This window comes from Tupaia chinensis, unplaced genomic scaffold (genome assembly GCF_000334495.1).
Source record: "Tupaia chinensis unplaced genomic scaffold, TupChi_1.0 Scaffold000688_1, whole genome shotgun sequence".
Classification (NCBI taxonomy): Eukaryota; Metazoa; Chordata; class Mammalia; order Scandentia; family Tupaiidae; genus Tupaia; species Tupaia belangeri.
Window position 1 is genome coordinate 1,800,766 of NW_006160211.1, and position 18,898 is coordinate 1,819,663.

The window sequence follows — 18,898 nt, forward strand, 5'->3', positions numbered from 1 at the left end:
AGACAGAAAGCAAGAAATCACCCCCCAGGGGGAATGGCCACACCATAATCCCTTCTCCATTCTCCTCTTGGGATCTTGGGCACGCACGCACATGCGCCTGGTGTGAGTTTAAGCCACCGGGTCCGGGACAAGAACCGCGGTTGACTACATGGGAGTTCAGTGACATAGCCATTACACTAACTGCTGGTCCCAGGACTTACTTTATCTTCAAGCTCCAGTCTGAGGTGACATAAGTCCCTGTGATGTTGTTCCTTCATCTGTTCAATCACCAGCTCGGCCTCGATGCTCATATTCAATGGATTACATTCTTCAGTACCAAGCACTGAAAATACAGAGAACCTATGATCCTGCAGCAGGGCCAATAACACAGTCTAGCATGTGAAGTGGGATATCATGTTTAACTAAGAAATCATTTTCATCCTGAATTGCCACAGATATGATCTAAGTAACCACAGAAGCCAAGAAATCCATGTCTAGTTTTTTTTAAAATGCGAATTTCCATGAACTTTTGAAAAATCTCTCATATTCTGGTACATTCCCAACTGAGAAATAAAACCTGGGGTTTAAGCCACCTCAAGATAGGACAGCTTTGTGTATCCATCAAGAGCACTCCAACACTTGGTCATCTATGGAAAAGCCCAGAAAAACTGCTCAGATATATCTCATCAGTTGGCCTCCATCTCTAAACAACGTCAGCCAAGACCCATAGAAAGAATGTTAAGACCTCCTCTTCTGCCCTCTCCAATCCCTTATTCTATACTTAAGTAAGTAAGGAGAGGAATAAAAAAACCTTTGTAAGAGCCATACTCCTGTTCCAAGTAGCAGTGGGGGAAGCTATTGATATTTATGACAGAACTGACTACCAGCTCTTCTTAAGCATTTTTTTAAAATTTTATTCATTGCCATTATTTTATTTATTTATTTATTTGGTTGGAGAGGTGTTCTTTTTTGTTTTGTTTTGTTTTGCTATAGGGTGCATGCGCTTACCAGAAAGACAGAGAAAAACACAGAGACCGAAAGCGAGAAATCACCCGCCAAAGGTTTGGCCACATCGCAATCCCTCCTCCTCCATTCTCCTCTCAGGATCTTGGGCATGCACACACATGCGCCTGGCATGAGTTTAAGCCACTGGGTCTGGGACTCGAACCGTGGTCGACTACATGGGAGTTCAGCAACATAGCCATTAAGCTAACTGCTGGTCCCTTTATTTTATTTTTTTGAAGTTAACCAGAGAGAGACAGAGAGAGAGAAGGAAAGTGAGAAAGCAAGCTGCCAGGTCCAGTACTCGAACCAGGGTCAGTCATGTGAGAGTCCAGTTGTCTTAACCACCATGCCACCTGCTGGCCCCTTTACCAGCTCTTTCTGAAATTCAAACTCAACACACCTGAGGAAAGATATAGGCTATCAGGAGAGGGGAAAAGAGCTGATAGTGAAGAAGGAGAGCTCCCAGTAACTTTCCCTTTCAGCCTTGTCATTCAAAATCTTCCTCAAATGCCCGGACAACCAACCTTTATTTATCTTATTTGTTGTTTTGCAGAGGCAAGATAGACACTTAGCACAGCCAGCAGAGAAAGCCATTATAGAGCCTGTGGTTTGTGGCTGGCCCTTTCTCCAAAACCATCTTCTACCAGTTAGGCACTCTCTTAGAAAGAGGGGATTCGGCAGTTCAGAGCCGGAATTCCAACACTCCACTGTTCTGTGGCCAATATTTTTTTGTTTGTTTTTTAAACAAATAAAATACCCTTGTGGTTTGATTTTTCCATCATTCTGTTGATGCGTATCAAAATCAGATGGAAATACTCTCACAGAAAGACTTTAAGGACAAATGAAAAACCAGACCACAATAAAATAGCTCAAGAAAAGAGGACTGCCAAGTTATTTTTTTTTCCCAGATTGCCAAAGTTTTGCAATTTCATATTCAGCCATGATTCTAAAAGCAAAGGTTAAAATTAGAGACTCAGGAAAAGACAGCGTTCATGTATGTGTACCCTGTTCAGGCTCGGTGCCACCACTGTTTACTTCAAGTTCTTCTGACAGAGAGTTCTTTAAAGGAAGCCTGAACGCTTTGCCTTGGACCCGGTACTCTTCCAGCTCAGACTGGAGTTCATCCACTTGGTCTTGCAATACCTGGAGTTTAAAAAGCAACACAGGTTTTAGATGTGACACACACAGCAACAAAAATGCAAATAAACTAGACACTATCCAAATCAAAAGTTTTGTGCTCAAACGACACAATAAAGTAAAAAATACCTATTAATGGGAAAAATGTTTTGCGAATTATATATGAGACTTGTAAATAGAATACATAAAGACTATTACAACGTAATAATAAAAAGACAAAGAACTCAATTTAAAAATGAGCTACAGGTGGCATGGTGGTTCAGATGCTGAACTCCCACATGGCTGACGAAAGTATGAGTCCAGGAACTGGCTGCTTGCTTTCACACTTTCCCTATCTCTATCTCTGAAGCATGCCCTATAGCAAATTTTAAAAATAGTAATAATAATAATAATAAATAAATGGGCAAAGGATCTACTTCACATCGTTTAGGATATCTAGAGTAAAAAAGACATGTAGGACCCACCATGATGGTGTCTCTGTGAGGCTGGAGCAACAGGGGAAGCCTGGGCTTGGATCCCAGACTGACCTCAACGGGCCGGGTATGGAGGGCCTAGATAACTGGGAGGGGATCATGATGTGAAGAATCCTTATCAAAGATGCCTCTTTCTCTTCTCCCCTTCCCACTCTTCTGCTCTTTCTCTCATTTGAACAAATAAAAAGATATGCTATAACAACCGTTGGTGAAGATGTGGAGAAAATGAAATTCTCATACAAATGGGACCAAAAGTCATTTTTCCAAAAAGGTTGGAAGAAGTTTGGCAGTATCATACGACCCACCAATTCCACTTCTAGGTATAGCTAAGAGAAATGAAAACATGTATCCACACGAAAACTTGGACATATGGACAAATTACATAGTAGTATTGGTCATAATAGCCAAACCCCCCCAAATGTCCATGAACTGTTATACAAAATGTCATACAAAACTGTTATACAAAATGTTGTGTATCTATACAGTGGAATATTATTCGGTCATAAAGAGGAATGAGGTACAGATACGTGTCACGGATAAACCCTGAAAGCATGCTAAGGGAAAGATGTCAGTCTCAAAGGACCACATATTATCTCACTCCATGTATCTGACATGTAGAGAGCAGGCACATTTATAGAGACAGACAATAGATTAGTCGCTGACTGGGGCTGGGGGGCATGACAAAGATTATGGATAAATGGAATAGAAGTATTGAGTTATCGGGAAAGTCCTGACATATTTCTGCACAGAAAAACAGAGTAATATGTCGTGACTTTCCAGACAACCTAATACTTTTGGGGTGATAAATATATTCGAAAATTGATTATGATGATGGTTGAAAAATCCTGTGACTTTAACAACAGGATAATTAAGTTAATACACTTTAATTGGTGAAGTACATGGTATATAAAGCTGTTTAAAAAGGAAATGAGTAGATTGGGGGAATTTTGGGAGGTAGGGTTAATAGATTTTACTGATGAATTCATTTAAATTTAAAAACATTTAGAGAGGACTAGCAGATGGTGTAGAGCTTAGTTAAAGTGCTGGATCCCACCTGGCTGACTGTGGGGTTTGAACCCTGGACCTGGCAGCTTGAAAATCATGCAGAGCACATGTGTGTGTGCACCCCAAATCCCAAAAGGAGACTGGAGGAGAAGGGATTCCGGCATGGCCATCCCTGCTGGGAGTCTCTCTCTCACTTTCTGTCTGTCTCTCTCTGGCAAGTGCATGCACCCTACAGAAAACGCCTCTATCTAATTTAATCAAGAGGTAAAAATGATAAAACAATAGATATATTCCATTTCTTTTCTCAGATGTGTGCATCTATTTCCTGAGTAGACAAGATACACACCTCACAAGGAGGTGACTGTTTATTTCTCATCTCTGTACAATTACAATCATTATCTAAAGCAGTTAGAACTCTGTGGTACTTACCTTCGTAAAATAAACAAGTGTTTGTTTAAACACCTTTTAAAAACTTCAAATTCCTAAACTTAAAGAGGCTAATAAAAAAATAAATAAATAAAAAGCACCAGTAGATGGGATAATGGTTACATCACTGGACTCCCATATACTTGATCATGGTTCAAGTCCCGGACCTAGTCTTAAAACTCATGCTGGATGTGTGTGTGTGTGTGTATACCCAAGATCCCTAGAGGAGAATGGAGGAGAAGGAATTGTGGCATGGCCATCCACCCTGGGGGGTGATTTCTTGCTTTCTGTCTCTTTGGTGAGTGCATGCACCCTATAGCAAAAAATCTCTCTTAGAAAAAAAAATAAAAGATTTATATGATAAATGTTTTGGTGTCAGCAGGTGGCATGGTGGTTAAGGCACTGGGCTCCCATATGGTCGACCACAGTGTGAGTTCCAGACCTGGTGGCTTGAAACTCATACCAGACACATGTGCCTTTGTGTCCAAAATTGTTAGAGGAGAATGGAGGAGAAGGAATTGTGGCATGGCCATCCACCCTGGGGGGTGATTTCTTGCTTTCTGTCTCTCTTTGTCTCTCTAGGTGAATGCACATGCCCTATAGCAAAAATCTTTCTCTCAAAAAATAGAAGTGTTTATGGAAGCCAGTAGGTGGTGCGGTAGTTAAAGTACTGGACTCCCACATGGCTGACTGAGGTTCGAGTCCTGGCCCGGCAGCCTGCTTTCCTATTTTCTCTCTTTCTCTATCTTTCTGGCAAATGCACGGGCTCCTATTTTCTCTCTTTCTCTGTCTTTCTGGCAAATGCACGGGGCCTATAGCAAATTTAAAAAATAATTAATCATGCTAAATAAAATAAATTATTATTTTTAAGAAAACCAAGTGTTTCTTTGTAGGGATTAGAAATTATTTATAACCTAAAGGCTTGAGTGGTTTCTGCTTCATTAACATTTTGTGAATAAAGTAAAGAATGTATTCAGTCTCTTTCTCTGTCTTTCTGGCAAATGCACGGGGCCTATAGCAAATTTAAAAAATAATTAATCATGCTAAATAAAATAAATTATTATTTTTAAGAAAACCAAGTGTTTCTTTGTAGGGATTAGAAATTATTTATAACCTAAAGGCTTGAGTGGTTTCTGCTTCATTAACATTTTGTGAATAAAGTAAAGAATGTATTCAGGAAACGACAAAAAGGACAAAAACAAATTACATCAGGTTAGATCTGCAATGCTCAACCAGAAAAGGCTAATCATGGAAGAAGGACATGACCACAGAGTCTTCTACTTGGAATAAAACTCCATTTTCAAGTATGCACTAGCCATTTCTGACATAGAGAACACAGGCCTAAGTGCAGTTTGCATGATTCCCTGAAGTTCAGGGTACTGACTAACGGTAGTCAACATTCGTGCCAGTCCTTCCTACGCCCCTGCCTCTGTGCTGAGCATTGCATACTCACTCACCGAACCATCATGACGGCCCTGTGTGGCGAGTGTGCCTACTTCGTCATCCCAGAGGTGAGAAACCGGGGCACTCACAGATTAAGGGACGCAGCAAGTAAACGGTGACGCTCAGGTCCCAGTGCTCTTCGGCCACTTACCCTGCACTGCTGCTCATACTCGTTTCTCATCTGTGCCAGTCTCTCTTCTTGCAGGAAGAATTCGGCACTGCTGGGATCGAGGTCACCAAACTAGAAGGGGAAAAGGGCAAAGCTGTCGTTTTTTCCCAAGGGCCCTCCTTTGACCTATAACATTCCAAAGGCCCCGGTTTCATCACTGTTCACGAGTCTCTTGAGTATGAAAGGAATGTGACATTTGCGTAGAACCGCCACGAACAGAATGGTAGAGAGCGTGCTAGTGTTCAGCTACGGCAGAGGTTGTTTCTCAATGCCAGGCCATGTTTTCCCTACTAAATTACACCCTTACAGAAGTTACAACTCCCTCTAGCTCTTCAAATAATTTCCTAATAAAAATGTTCTTGTTGGTATTGCTTCTGCTCCGCTGAGAAAACAGGTTTGGGCTGCCTATCAGGAAAACCAATTTAAGCAGCTTTACCTTTTCGGCTAACACATTTTCCAAATTTCGCTGAAGTTTGTTTGTCAGATTCTCATACTCTGCCAACTTCTCTGCATTTTCCAGAAGCTCATTTTCCAGGCGACTGTTTTCCTGGGGAAATTAAATGTGGTAGAGATTAAGAAATAAAGCAACATGTACCGTTTTATACACAGCACACATCCGTGTTCTAGATCTTAAACCACTCCATCTTTTGCCCACTACAGAGTTCTAGTGAACTGGAGGAGACCAGAGGAAATGTAACAGGTTGGTATCCATGGTTACCCCTGTGGCCCAGTGGTGAAGGGAGCAGGGTCTCACAGAGCCAACCATGCAGCTCGAATCCTAGTCCCAGTGGCTGGAAAAACAAGTTAGGCACATGTGAGTGTGTGCTCTGCATCTCAACAGGATGAAGAGATGAAGAAGGGACTGCAGTGTGACCATGCACCTGGGGGGTGCTTTCTGCTCTTGTCTCTCTCTGGCAAGTGCACATACCTTCTGACAATTCAAAAAAAAAAAAAAAAAGTTGGTGTCTTTCTTATAGCTTTAATAAGTGTGTATATAAATATTTTCTTTTCAGATTTTTGCTTTAGAGCATGTGCTCCTGCCAGAGATAGAGGCAGATAGAGAGTGGAAGTGAGAAATCACCCCCTAGAGATCTTCCAGTAATTCACCAAAATGACGAACACAAAGGGAAAATGAACACAAAGGGAAGGGAGGAGAGGCACCCAATGTATGTTCTCTAGGCCTTTTAGAAAACATGGAGTGGTTCCTTTGGCAACATACATGCGAATCTACAAGAAAGGTGATACTGTAGACATCAAGGGAATGGGTATTGTACAAAAAGGAGGGCCCCACAAATGTTACCATGGCAAAACTGGAAGTCTACAATGTTACCCAGCATGCTGTTGGCATTGTTGTGAACAAACAAGTTAAGGGCAAGATTCTTGCCAAGAGAATCAATGTGCGTATTGAGCATATTAAGCATTCTAAGAGCAGAGATAGCTTCCTAAAACGTGTGAAGGAAAATGACCAGAAAAAGAAAGAAGCCAAAGAGAAAGGTACCTGGGTTCAACTAAAGCGCCAGCCTGCTCCACCCAGAGAAGCACACTCTGTGAGAACCAATGGAAAGGAGCCTGAGCTACTGGAACCTATTCCCTATGAATTCATGGCATGATGGGTGTTAAAAATAAACTAATCTGTGGTCTATAAAAATGTTTGCCTTAATTGAGTAGAATTATGTTCCCTCCCCAAAGCTAATTTTTATTGGGCTCTAATTCATTTTGTAATATCTTTATTCAAATTTAGTATTTTTCCACGTGAAAGATGTTAGGTGATTTGGTTTATACAACAAATAAAACTCAGTTGGTTAAAAAAAAAATAATAAAGTCACCCCCTAGGAAGGAGAGCCACGCTGCAGTCCCTTTTCCTCCATTCTCCTCTTGGGATTCTGGCCCACACATACATGCTCCCAGCGTGATTACAACATGGGAATGACAAGTACTAAGCTCTTTTTCACATGAAAAAGACCTGATCGAAAGTTGTTTTTTTTTTTTTTTTAAGTTTATTTTTTCCATGAGAGAGAGAGAAGAGGACAAGAGAGAACAGAAATCCCCCACAGGGTCCTCACACCATGATTCACCCCTGGTTTTGGCTGGCACGGATCACGGGCATATAGGCAAGCACGTCGCATGCTCAGGTAGGTCTGGGGAGTAAACCTGGGACTTTCCTTATGTGGAGCCAGTGGCATTACAGCCGTGTGACTGCCTGGCTCTATTTCTGACAGTTTAATAATAAGACGTGGTGGGAACCAGCAGTTAGCGTAATGGCTGTGTCGCTGGACTCCCACGTAGTCGATGACGGTTCGCGTCCTGGACCCGGTCGCTTAAAACTCACGCCGGGCGAGTGTGCGTGCGTGCCCAAGATCCCGAGAGGAGAATGGAGGAGAAGGGATTGCAGGGTGACCATCCCCCCGGGGGGTGATTTCTCGCTTTCTGTCTCTCTGTCTCTCTCTGTCTGGCGAGCGCAAGCGCCCTATAGCAAAAACCTCTCAAAAAAAAAAAAAAAAGACACGGTATGATCTATTCTGTCTCATTTGGCAATATTTCTCTTCAAGTAATTTTATTTTTCTTCTGACATCAGATTTGCACATTTTGGGCTGACGTATTCCATTTTGCAAGAAAGATTAAAGAACTTTATAGCCTTTCCAGGGTGTAGGGTCTTAATAATTTCACTAGTTGTACTTCTGATAACTATCTTGTCCTGCCAGATCCAGGACTTGAACAGCAGAGTAGGCCATGTAGGCTACAGTGCCTTAGCCACCACACCACCCGCTGGCCCAGTCTGCCCGTTGTTTGACCATGTAGAACTGTGCTATTCAGTATGGTAGCCTGTAGCAGCCACGTGTAGATACTGAGCACTTGGAATGTGTCTAATCCAACCTGAAATGTGCTGTCCATGTAAAATACATGCAGGTTTTAAATAGTACAGTCACAAATTTCGCATAGTGATCCCATATCAAAATGATAATGTCTTACAGACACTGGGCTAAATGATTTTAAATTAATTTGTTTCTTTTTACCTTTTAATGTGAAATTGCATATGTGGCTTGTGTTATATGTCTTTTTTTGTTTTATAGTTTGCTTTAGGGTGTGGCGGGGAGAGTGAGAAATCATATTCTCCATTCTTCTCTTGGGATTTTGGACATGGATGCACATATGCTTGGCATGATTGTTTTAAAATAGGTTTTACTATAGGGTGTGTATGCTCACCAGAAAGGCAGAAAGAGACAGAGAGATAAGAGAGTGATAAGTCACCCCTTCAAGGGGGATAGTCACTCCACTATCCCTTTTCCTCCATTCTCCTCTCGGGATCTTCGGCACACACGCACATGTGCCCAGCATGAGTTTAAGTTACTGGGTCTGGGACTTGAACCGTGGTTGACTACATGGCAGTCTGGCGACATAGCCATTACACCAACTGTTGATCCCACACATGATTTTGAAGGTTCCAGGTTTGGGACTTGAATGGCAAAGTCAGCCATGTGAGATCCTGCAACATTAACCTCCCTGCCACCTGCTGGCTGACTGTGCTGTATTTCTATTGGAGAGCACGTGGGTAGTATATGTACTGACATGAAAATATTCCCAATACATTGTCAAACGAAAGAAAACTGGTCATAAAATACCTTGTTCAACTGTCGGCAAACAGGACTTCAGCAAAACTATAAAGAGTAACTTTAAGATCAATTCTTCATTTACTATATAATAGTTTGGCTTATATTTAATTAAAGTTTTATTTTGGTTTAAAGATCTGAAAGCCACACATAAAAGTTCATAATTTATATAGGTTTAAGTTACTGAAATAAAATACCAAATGAAACCCACACAAGGTTTTTCTTCTTTGATTGAAAAGGATCTGAATGCATAGTACTTTTCAGAAAGATTTCTACCCACATTTGTTTTAAGACAAAACACACACGCATAAAGACATGCCATTTGACACATTTTCTTCTCCAGTGCTAAAGGCTGATTAGAAGATCATTATTTTCTAAGTACATTTTGCCAAAAAGAATCCAGAGCCAATATGTTTTTAATATATTCTAGTTCACACCCTCACACAGCAATATGGAGAGGAAAAGGGATGTGGCAGTGGCATGTTCCTGTCCCCCCAGCGACTTGAGATGCTGAGGCAGGAAGGTTACGAGTTTGAGGCTAGACTGAGCAACTTAGTGAGACCCAGTTTTTAAAAATAAAATAAAGGAAATGAAAATAATGCACTTGAAGCATGTAAGAAAATAGAACCTTCCCTTAAAATGACAATTCGAAGGCCAGCAAGTGTTAAGGTGCTAGACTCCCACATGGTCGACTGCGGTTTGAGTCTCAGACCTGGCAGAGTGCTTCCTCCCGTCCCCTCTCTCTCTCTTTCTCTCTGTCCATCTCTCTCTGGTGAGCACACATGCCCTATAGCAAACTTAAAAATAACAATAATAATAAAATTTAAAATAATTCTTAAAAAGTAGTGCTCTTATTTAAAAAATGAGAATTGTGTAACTCTTACCTTTCCTTTGAAAACATTTTATTATTACTTTTAATTTGGTAGAGGATATGTGTACTTGCTGAAGAGAAAGAGAGAAAGCGTGAAGGCACCTGCCACAGGGCGTGCTCACATTGCAATCCCTTCTCCATCTCTCCCTCCTTTTGCGACCTGGGCATGCATACACACATCAGGAGTGTTTCTCAGGCCGCCAGGCCAGGACTCGAACTGCATAGTTGGCCCTGTGGGATCCAGCTGCCTTAACAATGCCATGAGCTGGCTCTCTGATCTTTCGAAGTACATCTGAAGTGAGATGCTGAAATAATGCAGGGGAACCACTGTGTAGGAGGTGCTGTGCTGGTTCTCAGATACCGTAACAGTCCACAGGGAACGAACGCAGCCTGGATGTGGGGAGGGAAGCTGATGACGCAGCAGGAAGAGCGCTATCTTCTAGCAATAAGAACATAACTCTAACAGGAGTGAAAAGTACTTTCACTGCAGTGCTGAGAAAAGCAGTGAGGCAGCATAAAAGGGCCCTGCCCTTCAGGAACCCAGAAAGCTGAAGGTGTGGTGGGGTGGGATGCAGGGAGGGACACAGTCCTGGGGCTACTGGTAGGAGCTGAGGTTATAAAGATCGGAGGATGAGACCCCCTTCTGGTGCCCTGACTGCTAACACCTTGGGTCGTTTGGTTTCGTCTCAACCGAGGGAAGCAGCAGGACTGTAACTGATCTTTGGTCACAAGGAGGTAGAAAAAACCGTGGAAAGGACTGTCCAGGACACACGCTCATCAGCGTAGAAACCACGCTGAGGTCTGAGCCTGACGGAAGGCTGGGAAACGCAGAGGAAGGGGTAAGTGTGGGAGGCGTTTGGGTACAGCAACAGGACCTGGAGACTGACAGGTGATGACGAGGAAGGTGGCTGAGGATCTAGCTCCTGGGACTTAGAGCACGTGGTGATGATGTCAACCAGGGAAAAGATTCAGGGGATAAAGCACTTGAATGGTGAGCAGGTGATAATTACCTTGGTCTCTGATGGGCAGAGTTCCAGGGACCTTTCATAACAGCGACAACCACCAACTCCCTAAATATACGTGCCACTTTCCAGACACCATGTAGGTAGCACCTGGAAGCTCCCCACACCAATCTTACGAGGCCGGTATTACGGTGCCCAATGTGTACGTTAGGGAACGGATCTGGGTAACTTGACCAAGGTTTCCTAAGCAGTGGTACCTAGATCGTAATATTAACTGGTGAGAGGACCTAGTAACGAGTAGGACCACTGAGGCACAGGGAGGAGATGTGGGAGGGAAAAGGCATGTGCAGAGGTGGGAGACACACGAGCCGCTGCTGGCTGGAGGGGAGGCCATCTGTGAGGATAAGGGGGACAGAAGAGAAGGCAAAGGACAATCTGTAGGTGAGAACAGGCTTGGGGGAGCAGGCTGCGGGAAGGCAGGTGTAAGCCAGGTGCAAAACACTCCCGGGGACCCAGCGCAGCTGCAGGGATGGACGGGCTAATCAACACGGTCAGCAGGACGGAGGCCTGGCTGCCCCGAACCCAGGTCCCAGCAGGGGCTCTGCCACACTGGGGGATGACCCAGCTGACAGACTCTCAGGAACCCTTGGATTCCTGAGAGGCCCTGTGCCTGGCCCTCTCACGGGGCAGTCGTGTTCCATGTCACAGCCCCGGCAGGCACATGCGCGACAGCGCTAATGACACGTTACCTTTAGAGAGAGAGCAAGGCGGTCCCGGATGTAGTTCTCTTCTGTTTTTGCCTTCTCGAGTTCTTGCTCAAGGTCAAAACGCTGCTTGCCCACCTGCTGTAGGAGCTGCTCTCTCTCTTTCCGGAGTTCATTCTTTAAGGCAGCAATGCGCTCCTTGTATTCTTCATCTAGTTTTCTGTGAGGAGGAAAAACCGACACGCTGCCATCTAATTCCTCAGAGATCCCTACGTGGGTGCACCAAAGACGGAAACACAAGAGTCAGGGGGATGGAAAGCACTTCCAGAAAATACCTAGTGTGTCCTGATTTCCTTTAGTCTCAGCCACACCAACGTCACCCCAGCCAGGTGTGGCCAAACAGGCAGGAAGACAGGGCCCACCACGCTCTACCCTGCCCCAATATCTGCTTACACCCCTGCCTTGGGTCCGGGGAGGAGAGGAAGGGCCTGGGCCAGCAGGTCGCACCTGAGGTTGTACTCATTCCGCTGCTCGATGGCCGCATGGTGATCATCCACCTCCGAGGCCATTAGTGACTTGAGCTTCTCAGCCTTGTCCAGATCCGATCGAAGCTTCTCTTTTTCTCTGACCACTTGATCTACTCGTTCCCTAGAACCAGAAGTACACCGAGTGAATGGAAACTGTTTCTAAGCCACGGAGACCCAAAAACCTCTCATCTGGCTTGCTCCAATAGAAAAACAAAACCAAGACAACCAAATACCTCCCCAAACAAAAAGGCATTCCACGGTTCCCTTCCAAAGCCTACATGCCAATCCAAGTCCTGTCTCGTTTTCCTAGTCTCGGGAAGATGTGCAGCAGTGAGATGACAGATTAGCCATATTGCACACAGGATGGAAGAGTGTTTACTCAAGACACGTGAAGGACTTGCCAGACAACTCGGAAAGGGAACGGAGCAGGCGAACCTTCTGCCCAACTCACAGCAAATGTCGGATCTCAGCCTTAAAGCTGGCCAGAGCCGCATGGTGGATGCTGTTCTTGGTGACCAAAAGTTCATTTTCCAGAGCCAGAGTCAATTCTGCCAAGTTGACATTTCCATCAAGGCTGAAATCCAAGGCCTAAAAATCAGAGCGAATGACAGTTTAAGACAAGTCGCAAGGTCTATCCACGAAAAGCAGAAAATTTAAGTGCAAAGAACTGAATCTAGCCTAGAAACCGGATGATTACATTTTTAGTGACCGCTTAGGAACAATTTTCAATCTAGAACTTAAATAGTTCTCTGTATGGAAAGCATAATGTGGTTATTTGTGTTTTCAAAAAATACTAAGTTAACAGTGTTACAATCTGAATCTTTACTAACCAGAAACCAGGTAAGAGCATTTCTCATGAACATAATTTGGGAGTAAAAAACACAGAAAGCTAGTGTCACATTCCTGGTGTGGGGCAAAGTGACTTCTCATTTTTCTCAGGTCTGGTGACTAGAGGAATCATTAAAGAGAATCAGGGCCAGCAGGTGGCATGGTGGTTAAGGCACTGGACTCCCACATGGCTGACTGCAGTTTGAGTCCTGGACCTGGCAGCTTGCTTTCTCACTCTCCCTCCCTCCCTCCCTCTCTGGTGAACGCATGTGCCCTATAGCAAATTTAAAAATAATAATAATATGTAAAGTAAAATAAATAATTTTTTTTAAAGGAGAACTCAAGTCAAATCAATTTTTCAAAAAACAACTGAAAAACTTCTTTCCTTCCCCCGTTTGTCATCTGTCTCCCCCGTTAGCTGCCACACCTTCAGGATCTCCTGGCTATTCTCAATGCCCTCTTCCTGCCAGGTGTCGAGTATTCTCTCCACAGAGGCATGGCCCATCCCATCATCCAGGCAGGAGAAGACCCGAAATCCAATGGAACCGGTCATCGCTGAGGGGGTTGTGGTACGTCGTCCGCTCTCATCAAAAGACTAGAAGAAAGAGACTTGAGCAAGCTCAGCTCGACACCAAGCATTTCAACAAGAAATTTCAAAACTGGTGGGAATGCCCGCAGTGAGCAGAAGGCATGTTTCTCTAATTTACACGAGCAGACAACAAAAGGCAAGAACCCCCTTGGAGCTCTGTTTCTAAGTGAGTCAAGACACAAAGCTTATCAAAAACTCAGGTAATGGGACCAGCAATTAGCATAATGGCTATGTCGCTGGACTCCCACGTAGTCAACCGCGGTTCAAGTCCTGGACCCAGTGGCTTAAACTCACGCCGGGTGCATGTGCGTGCATGCCCAAGATCCCGAGAGGAGAATGGAGGAGAAGGGACTATGGCGTGGCCAACCCCCCTGGGGGGGTGATTTCTCGCTTTCTGTCTCTCTGTCTCTCTCTGCCTGTCTGGCGAGCACACGTGCTCTATAGCAAAAACTCTCAAAAAAAAAAGAACTCGGGTAGAGTCCACTGACATAGAAGAGATGCACCCCTCAACACAAGGTTTCTTCTGACCCAGAGATGATATCAAGAGGCATAATTAGTGGCCGTCCCAATCTGCAATTTATGGTCATTCTCAGACCAACTTTTCCTTCCCTACGGTTTAGTCTTTCTTCTTCTTCTTTCGCTTCACTTTCTCTCCTTAGTACTTTGCTTCAGACAATGGATTAATTCATTAGAAATTATTCACATAGGTACCAGCAGTTGGTGTAATGGCTATGTCACTGGACTCCCATGTAGCAGACCGCGGTTCAAGTCCTGAACCCAGTGGCTTAAACTCACGCCGGGTGCATGTGCATGTGTGTCTAAGATCCCGAGAGAAGAAGGGATTACAACATGGCCATCTCCCCTGGGGGTGGAGGGTGATTTCTCGCTTTCTGTCTCCCTGTCTTTGTTTTTCTGGAGAGTGCACACACCCTATAGCAAAAACCTCTCCAAACCCCTCCCAAAAACAAAACAAAGCAAAACAAAAAAGAAATTATTCACATAGGTTCTAATTCTTACAAAGACGACACTTGCTGTATGCTTCTTACCTGCATGGAGAGATGCCTTTTCAGTTGTCTATATGGAGTAGACGCTGATGGTGTGAGGGACTTTCCATTTTTAAACAAACTATAGAAGAAGTCTTCTACGCTCATTGTACCATCAGGATCAAGATTATGGAATACTTCCTCAAGCATCTAGAAAAGAGAAACCATTTACTCACAGACATACAGATTTCTTTTATTGAGAAAGTGAACAAGAGAGATGAACAGAGACCCTCAAGAGGGTCTCTTCGTGCTGCAATCCCCCCAGCCCTCCTCACCTGCCAGGATCACAGGTGTTCACACCTGGTGTGCTTCAGGTCAACACAGGATGCGCCCAGCATTACAGGGCTGTGCCCTACTGCTACCACTTGCAGCACCACAGCTGGGCCAAGAGTGGCCACCTATATTAAATACTTCACTCAGAATAACAGTGCCCAACGTACTCATCTGACCCATGGAAACCAGTACTGCTGTTGATCCTAGGACTCCAGAAATACAACTACGTCTCTTTACTCTCATTTCATTGAACTGATTTCCTTTTCCAGTAATGAGATGTCCTCTCTCATAGACAAATCTTTCAAAAGACTATTTTCAACCTCCTTAGAATCTTGTGCAACTTAGTAATGAACTGTTCTCTCTCTTTCGCTATAGGGCATGTGCATGCTTGTCAAAGACAGACAGACCGAACAAGTGAAAAATAACCCCTGCCCCCAGTGGGATGGCCATGCTGCAATCCCTTCTCCTCCATTCTCCTCTCAGGATTTGGGGTGCATATGCACACATGCCTAGTATGATTTTCAAGCCACTGAGTCTAGGACTTGAGCTAAGCAGTTAGTTATGTGGGATCCAGCCTCCTCCATCTCCACACAGCCTGCTGGTCTATTTTCTATTTTATTCACACTCCTAGTATAGGTAACTTTTAATATTGTTATGCATTATGCTTACAAATTTTAAAAATTTACTTAAAGAAATATAAAGATAAAGCTTCTGAGTGTCTAAACAATAGAGGCTAGTGAAACAGTCACCCTTTTGTGACACTAAGTGATATTTTTCTCATATTGAATTCTTTTAACTGGTAATGTTAACACAGCAGAATCTGGCCTGAACAGACTGAGGTGATCTGAGAGTCTGAACCCATAACTTGGGGTTAGAGCCTTACTTGAAATAACATGGCATGTGTTGGGTTTTTGTTTTAATGCTTTAGCACAGGAGAACCAAAGATGGTGTGAAAAGGATTTGTGTGTGTAAAACAAAGATTCTAAGAGATGTGAAATGAGCGCTTCCACTGCTTACGGGTACCCTTTGAGGGGCCCAGACATCTAACAGGAGATGGGGAAATGGGACTAGAGCACCACCTAGAGGCTTTCCTGGGAGATGTTTGTTCCTGAGCTCCACAGGAGGGGGAGAACAGAGCAGCAAGAAGCCACCAAACCAGAAGAAAAGGCAAAGACCTCCTGCTGGCAGTGGGATAGTTCTTTACTCTGGGGCTAAATTTTTCTATAGGAACATGCCCAGTGTGCAAAACAGAAATTATTTGGAGCTCTTGTTAAAATGTAGACTCTAACAGAGTAAGTCTGGCAGTGGGTGACGCCTGAGGTTCTGTGTGTCTAACAAATTGTGATGTCTACATACTGAGTAGCAAGGAGCTATTGGGTCACTGGAAAAGCCATGATGCATTTTTGCATAGAAAACTAGAGAAGACTATGTCATGACTTTTCCAATGACCCAATAGAATTAGTAACAAATTCACTCCTGTATTAGACCCTACAGTTGGGTCCATTCTAACGTAGGTCTAAAAGTCTCAAGTTTTTAATATTCATTTCATAAATCAGGACTACTGCTAGGATTTATATCATCTCATAATTGTTGATTTTATTCTTTATGTAAGTGCTGGAGGCATTTCTTTGATCACAAATGCTTTTTCCAATTCACATCCAATAGGAAACATCTGTCTCCATTCTGGCTCTCATACCACTTCCTCTGGAGAGGACTCTGAAACAAGAAACCATTCTGAAGAATGGAAATCTTTAGAAGAAGCAATTGTTCCTAATACAGAAGCTTGTGATCAAATCAGTGGAAAGGTTATTTGGGGGCAAGATTCTGAGGTTGCCGAGATTCCTTAGCTTTTCTGTCTTGATTTTTATTTTCTAAGTTGATGCATTTATTTTTTTTCCCTGAGTAACAGAGACAGATACCACGATCCACCCATTCCCCCAGCCAGCCTTGGGTCATGGGCACATGCATGCCTGGCATTCTGAGGAAGGTCTCAGGACACAACTCAGGAACCCTCGGCCTCGCAGAGCAGTGTGTTTTACACCCACGTCTGTTTCCCTGTGTCTTGCTCTTACCAACTCCTAGAGGACGAGGCTTTCGAGACCATCCACCAGAAGTTACAATGACATCCAGGTGTGCTGACTGACATCAACAAGGTCATTTTGGGCTCTAACCTTAGATCTGTCCTACCTGACCTTGTGACCTCAGCCCATTGGTGTACCACTTCCCCACTGCCTACACGCCCATCGCCTGATCTGACTGTTAGATGGGAAGAAGGTGGACAAGAAGTGAGCAAAAGGATGCAGATTCAGAGGAGGGCAGATAGGCAGGGCTGGAGAAAGGAAGAGAGGTTAAAAGGGCAACTGAGGAATGCCCCTGCAGTCTGAGCACTGGCCACATCTATCTGCAAGGATATTCTTACTCCCTGTGATGCAGGGCCAGGTCTTTGCTTTCCCAGGATGTAAGCTGGGAAATGCTCTAGAAAAGGGGTCACAAACCCCAAGACCCAGAGAGGCCCAGAGGTGATGGAAATGAGTGAGGCAGGAGGTTTTCAGATATTAGCAAGTAATGAGGACTGGTAAACTGAACATTCCAAAGGAGCTGCCTGCATCTCTGGCCACAAAGGCTTTGGAGTTCCAGAGAACCAACCGCCTGATTTTAAAAGGTATAGCTAGGCCAGCAGGTGGCCTGGTGGTTGAGGTGCTGGACTCCCACGTGGCCGACTGTGGTTCGAGTCCTGGACCTGGTGGCTTTCTTTCTTTCTTTCTCTCTTACCTCCCTCTTTCTCATGAGTGCACATGCCCTATAACAAATTTAAAAATAATAAAAAATAAATAATTTTTTTTAAAAAAAAGTATAGCAAGCTCAACTTCTGAAACACTGGGTAGGTCAAAGAAATCAGGGTTTGGGTCAGATCTGGCCCCCAGGTCTAGTTTGCTAGTTTGCTAAGCCCTCCCTGCAGCTGTTCTTGCCTCTGGAAGGCACAATACTAGCTACAGCCAGAAGACAGTAAATCTAGTTCTCCTTGATGAAAGCGGGAGCTGCCATGATCTCACTTCCGTCATCTAGAAAATCAGGGGTGACTAATCCACAATTGCTCTCGGTTGTAGAATTGAGGATTCCGAGTTGTATGTTGATGAGCCCACTTGAACTTTTAGCTCCTCTGTGGTTTAGAACTAACACAGAGTACAACAACATGTCACAATTTTTATTTAGGAGCAAAAACACTCAGTAAAGTTACATTCAGTAAGCAATCCTTCACACATCATCAGACCAGGGGAAAATAATTAAATAAGCTACTTACTTTCTCAGGTTTTAGAAAATCCACCACAGAAGAAAATTGGCTCTCTGCAAATGGCTAGCTTATTCCAAGAATTGTTTTTAGATAAATAATCCAAGTTTGTGCAATTTTTTTTTTTTTGGCAAAAACTACCCAAGATTTTTGCATACTGAACTGGTTCATAATTCAGGATGGTGAATTTAATTTTATGACTCAACAAACCACCACTGAAAAAGTAAATCACCATGAAGCTTTTAAAAAGGGAGTCAAAGAGTGTCTAATGGTCAAAGAGAAGAGAGAAAAGACACTTCTCTGCAAGCCAGACTACTTGGAAGCTTTTGATGATAAATCTCTTTATTGTTTAGGAAAAGAATGCTGCTTATTAGGAGTAAACAAACAGCGTGGCTTCTAATATCCTTATAATAACAGATTCCCAAAGCTCTAACTGTGGCCCCAGCTTTTAACTCTCTTCAATTCTTATTTTCAGCCTTTGAAAGACTTATCTTAAAATTATGTATATGTTTGGGACCAGCAGTTAGCGTAATGGCTATGTCGCTGGACTCCCATGTAGTCGACCGC

General features: G+C 43.6%; 1 protein-coding gene across 1 annotated transcript in view; it reads right to left on the reverse strand.

Moving 5' to 3' along the window:
• Positions 1-18,898, reverse strand: part of NIN (ninein) — a 113,486-nt gene that overhangs the window by 43,951 nt on the left and 50,637 nt on the right. Inside the window, 9 exon segments of the mRNA XM_006160527.3 lie at positions 201-322; positions 1,989-2,127; positions 5,620-5,709; positions 6,074-6,184; positions 11,828-12,002; positions 12,290-12,430; positions 12,761-12,897; positions 13,565-13,732; positions 14,773-14,919. Coding sequence (XP_006160589.1) covers positions 201-322; positions 1,989-2,127; positions 5,620-5,709; positions 6,074-6,184; positions 11,828-12,002; positions 12,290-12,430; positions 12,761-12,897; positions 13,565-13,732; positions 14,773-14,919 — 1,230 coding nt within the window.